Raw genomic sequence first — 5,834 nt, forward strand, 5'->3', positions numbered from 1 at the left:
CACTAGCACTTGCCTGTACATTTTTACTACATCAGCAGTCAGTGCATTGCGATGTAGACGAAAGCGAAGTAGTAAAATGAAAAGATCATTTTGGATGGTAGCTCCCACTTGAAGTATGTCGTTTAGCGATTTTTGGGTAGATGTGCGACACGACGCGTCGAAGACAACACGTAGCTTTGTTGTGGTACTGGTGGGCCGAAGTACGCAGTGGTGAGGGATGTAGAAATGTGGGCTTGACAAGTCAACGTTTTCAAGTTTCGTCATGTGGCCCATTGCCTCATATTCTTGCATAAAATCTACATATTGTGACTTAACTTCCGGTTGCGATTGAAGGCGACGTTCGAGCGAAATGAATCGTCTAAGCGCAGTACCATACGCTGTACCCAGAAGAGCGACATCGTTCTTAAAGGGCAATTGCACTATGACTCGACCCGTAGCATCACGATCCACGGTCTTCACAAAAAATGCTTCACAAGCAGCCTGTTCATCGGTGAGTGTAGATGCATTGATAGTCGTATTGTCGATTTGCCACAATCCCTCCAATTGCTGCTGTATTATTTCCTCACAAGATAACAAACACGATGCTACGTTGATAGATGCTGGACCATTGGTAAGCGAAGTATCCGGTACGCTGCATGAAGTAGCCAGCGACGACGTGAGTGAGGGTGGAATGGATGCTGCGATAACTGTTGGTGAATTGTATTTGCCAGCAACGATCCACCCCAGCAAAGTCTTCTGCAAGATTGGCAGAGATTCCATTAACTTAATTTGCCCGATGGATAGGACGTTGAAGAAGCAATCAGTTCCTAATAGCAAATCAACTCCCTGCGATTTGTGAAAATGTTCGTCGGCCAGATTTATATTCGCTGGCAAGTTCCAGGATGAAACGTCTATGTCAGGCACTGGTTGATGTGAAATGTGTGGCGTTACGCAAAACTCAAGTGGCAACTCAAAATCTGAATGACGTGATTTGATGGTAGCTATAGCCTTATGCCTCATGGTTGTTGGTGAATTGCCGATGCTTAAAATTTCCACGCGTTGCTTCTTCCTTTGCAGGCGTAGACGTTGCGAAAAACTGTCAGTTATAAAATTTACTTGTGAGCACGAATCAAGTAATGTTCTACCAAGTTCGTAATTGCCTGCAGGATCTCGCACTAATACGATTGCGGTTGCAAGAATTACTTGCTCGAAGGACGAATTACCCAAATGAGTGTGTACAATCGCACTAGCGTCGCGCGATGTCGTTGAACTCACTTCAGATTTTCTACATAGCGACGAATGATGGCGAGCTGAACATGATTTGCATTTGAAAGTCGACGGGCATTTTGAAACGAAATGCCCTGGAGCAAGGCAGTTGTTGCACAATCCAAGTTTCTTTACATTTTCGAAGCGCGAGCCGACATCTAGCGATTTATAACGAGGGAAGTCTTTGATGACGTGTTCGTTGCTGGAACATAGAACACAATTAAACTGGGAACTTGTGATAGAAAAGGCGTGGCGACGCTGTTGATTTGCCTTCCGCGATGATTTGGATTGCTCAAACTTCTGTGACGACGAGTGTGCTGTATCTTGTTTGCCGCTGGAATCAATGGACACAAAATATTGGCAGCGCCTTTCGAGTAGTTTGGCACAATCATTCCACGTCGGCAAGCTCGTAAAATCGAGCGACTCCTTCCATTTTCGTTGAGTGTCTTCATCTGCCTTTCCAATCACAAGATGTATCAGCATTGCGTTGGCTATGTCGCGGTCTGAACCCAAAGACGAATGTGCGCTGTACAGCGCCGATGCTGTGTCTACAAGATGTCTTAACTGGCTACTTTGTTTAGCTGCTGCCGGAAGCTCAAAGAGTGACGTGATGTTTTCCATGAATATCAAAGTGGGGTTGTCATAGCGCGACTTCAGTCGTTCGAGCGCCTTAGGATAATTCTCGTTGCTAACTTGAAACGCCTTGACGGTGTCGAGTGCTGGACCCTGCAAACAGTTCAACAAATGATTAAATTTTTTCTACGTTAGATAAAACCATTTCCCGATCTATTATTTGCTTGAAGGATGTAATGAAGTTGTTGTATTCTGAATATTTGCCACTGAATGAGGGCAGTTTAACTGACAGTGTTGACTGTAAAGTTGAAGTGTTTACTTCTTCACCCAATTGTGATTCAATTTCAAGCTTGATTCCTATATACAATTCTTCCAGATCGCCACAAGAATTGTCATCAGGGTCCAGCGCTTCAATTTGTGTTTGATATGACAGAATCTGCTTAAAATATGATTCGGCTATTCCAAATCGACACTTTAGTTCCGCAGAAGATAATGTTCGACCATCGCCACGACCGTTTGCATCGATCACACTTTTAATACGGCTGATATTTCGCTTTGTATTTGCACGATGCTGCTGTAATTCCGTCAAGTTCATTTTGACAGTGTTCAACGTAACAGCTGTCAACAAACGAAGACGACAGCTGGGTGTGAGGGTGCAAATATGTAAGCAAATTAAGTTCAAACGGTGGAAGTCTTTGCTAAGCGTTGTGCTAAATTTTATTGAGATATGTAGTTATGCCAACTTAACGAAGAGCGATGGCTTGATGATTCGTATGGTCGAAGTAGTTAAAGATGACTCGAAGTGTAAATGTTCGCCAAAATGTTCGATAAAAGGGTTTTCTTACCGACTTGCGTAAATTGCAAGATTACTAAATCGTGGGCACGACAAACGAGTGAAAAATAATCTAGACAAAACTAACGAAAACACACGTCTGTTTGCGAAGCTGCTCTAATTTTAACTGGTTCTCTTTTTATTTTCCATTTAATGTGTACATAGATTCGGAGTTCGAGTTCCAATACAGTTGCAATGATATAAAGTGACAATTCCGTTCTCTTAAATACTTTTTAAATTGCAAAAGCGAACTCGTTACCAAATGCCGTAATCTTAAAAAGATTCCAACACAGATGCCTTGATTCGGACCATGTAATAATTTAAAAAAGGGGTCACACAAGTACTCTCCACTTCAAAATTTTTTGATTAAACTAGACTTGAAGTGCTTGAAATTTGCAGACCATTCAATTGGCAGTCTCCAACAAAAAAACATATTGCAAACAAAAATATTTACTGATAGAGATGCAATTTCACTTTTAAATTGATTATCGTCAGAGTTAACTTTTCATTTTTATTTTAGGTGTGTTGGATGACAAAATCTGCATGGGCGTAGCCCCTAAACTCCAAATCGTTTCCTATATATTCAAAAATAGTACAAGGAAATGCTAGCTCGATAAGTTGCCCCCCCCCCCTTCCCCCCTCTAACTTTCAAGTTTTTTCCTATGTATACATATACTATATATAAAATCATACAATGCTAACCAAATAATTTGTAAATTTTCATAATTAAAAATGTGAATATGTGGATTATCCGGTTCTGTTTCAAGTTATTTTCGCTAACTTCAAAGTAATTCCATTTAAGAAGGGTAAAAACTTGGCTGTAGTCGACAATGAGCGAAGAAATGGATTGAACGGTAAACTGATAATTAAATTTATAGTTCAATTGTTTATTACTCTGTCTTTACGTTTGTGTCTTCTAAGTGTACATCGAAAGTTTGTATGAGAGAACAAATGTGAGATTATTGATAAAACTATAGACCGGTTTGGTGAACAGCCAAGACGTTTACTTCTTAGGTAATTACAGCTTAAAACGATGTATACATTTTTAGTTTATCTTACAAAATTGCAGAGGTATATTACATAATATACCAGAGGTTCCCAAACTTATTTTTCTCGTAGACCCCTTTCAAAACTTTACAGGTTTCGGTGGAACATCTGATGCTCATTTCTAAAATATTCCCAAAGCTCATCAAAAATTGTGAAGATTAAATATAACGATTTAATTTTGCATCGCGGGTGAGTTCCAAAACTGATTCGGAGTGGCAAGCATACAAATAAAATATTTTCTTGTGGTCTATTTAATAAAATTATGTGATTATACACTTGCAAGTTTTAAAAAAACAGAGCTCGTAAAGCCATGAAAGAACTATCTCGCTCTGAGGAGTTGTATTTTTTAAGAGCAATAAATAAACCCCTCAAATGTTCGGCTCACTCGTGAATTTGCATGTGATGTATTTTTCAAATAGTTTATTTGTGTTGATGGCATAATTTTTATTTTTATCGCTCCGAGTTTTGAAGTGATGCAAAAAATATTCATCACTCGCATTTTTAAAACACAAAACTTGAAACAACAAAACTGCAAAGCTTTTATGCCAAACTTCAAATTCAGAAACTGACAAAAAACAAAAGAACGAATCTAGATAAATCGATGATAAGCAAACAAGCAAGCAAGAAACTCAAGAAGTGTTCCACCGTCTCATCCTCTTCAAAGCAGGATGGGAAAATGGAGTTGTCATTTACGCCTACTACAGTCAGGTGTTTGTCCCACGTGAAGTGACCAGTCAGCAGTCCCGTCTTCTAAGTAAGAGGATAAAACTATATAGACCTTCTGAGAGTGAAGGCACCATGAGTTTTGCCCACCTGCATCCACTCGATGGCTCCCAGTCATTGCTGAGCGAAGTATCCACCCAGTTTCTGATGGTGGCTTCGATGGCCGAAGTGGGGAGTGCTATAACTGGTTACGGATCGAGGAATGCCTGGTCAGATGTCTCATTTCCAGGCACTCAAGAGTTGCCCGGCACCCAGAGTAAAGGAAGCTCGTTATCTTTACCAACATAATTTAGTCGAGACTTGCATTGCCGAACTAGTTTGGAAGTACTTAGATAGAGGGCTGACTAATGCCTTAAGTGCAGCTTGGCTGTATCTGTAGACAGTTTTGGAGCCATCAGTGAAGATTCGACAATGTGCAACTGCGGGCTTATTGCTGGAATGTCTTCAACAAAGGTAATGGTGGCGTACTATCCTGTATCATTGAAGTGCTCAAATATCTGCCGCCGGCAATTTCCGTATCGCCCCACTCAGTGTTATACCAACATCCGTTTCTTTTTAGTCTGCAGGTGTCCTTTAAGGCTTCCTGACGTATGATGACACAAAGTAAGTTCACCAGTGCGTCAAGAGCACTACACATTAAACTTAAATAAATAGGCTATCAAGCAACCAATTTGGTTGTTCACTATTGAGACCAGATGATTTTTCGTGGACCCCCACATACAACTCGTGGATCACCATATTTTTTCACGCCAATGTAGACCCCTGCAGAGTCTCCCGTGGACCCCTGAGGGTCCACCTAGACCACTTTGGGCATCACTGTAGTATCCGGAAAATTTATTTTTATTTTTTATTTAGAATAACGTTTTGTCCGGCTATTTGGTATTCAGGTATGTAGAGCTATGAATTTAAAAAATACATCAGGTTTTAGTTGAGATATTCGCCTTTGACCACTATGCTTGGCAAATTTCCCAGAACAGCAAAGCTTGTGCCATTCACCTGGGAGTGGCCAGAAGAGTTTTATTTGCTTACGGTTCAAATCGCAGCTCAATTCGTCCGGATATTTATATCCACTTATCCCCCCATGCGCTGGGTTCGGGTCCCTGCACGTTACAACCCTACCCAATGAAAAAAACCATGCCTCGGATGATATCCCCTTCTTTTGATGGCGATTACGGCTTCGGGGGTATGCACCTGAAATATCCGGACCCATAGTAGGTTCCTCGGAAAAATAAAGACTGACATCACCGTCATCCATAAAATGCGATGGACGGGGTAAGTCAAGGAAATCGTGACAGATTTGTCTCATTTTCCGATTGTCTCGTAACCGATTTGCCTCATTATCCAATTCGGCACATATCTATACTAATTACAGTGACGAGCAAAACTGTAACATGGTTTAACACTTTTTGTTTCA

The 5,834-nt window shown here is 40.8% G+C and overlaps 1 protein-coding gene across 1 annotated transcript in view; it reads right to left on the bottom strand.

Moving 5' to 3' along the window:
- LOC118750208 overlaps positions 1–2,413 on the bottom strand; it is a 5,347-nt gene extending 2,934 nt beyond the window's left edge. The window contains exons 1-2 of the mRNA XM_036484934.1: positions 2,021–2,413; positions 109–1,971 (exon numbers count right to left, since the gene is read on the bottom strand). Coding sequence (XP_036340827.1) covers positions 109–1,971; positions 2,021–2,413 — 2,256 coding nt within the window. The remainder of the gene's footprint in view (positions 1–108; positions 1,972–2,020) is intronic.
- Between the last annotated feature and the right edge of the window lie 3,421 nt (positions 2,414–5,834).

The sequence above is a fragment of the Rhagoletis pomonella genome, unplaced genomic scaffold (assembly GCF_013731165.1).
Source record: "Rhagoletis pomonella isolate Grant_MI unplaced genomic scaffold, Rhpom_1.0 Rhpom_scaffold_00170, whole genome shotgun sequence".
NCBI lineage: Eukaryota > Metazoa > Arthropoda > Insecta > Diptera > Tephritidae > Rhagoletis > Rhagoletis pomonella.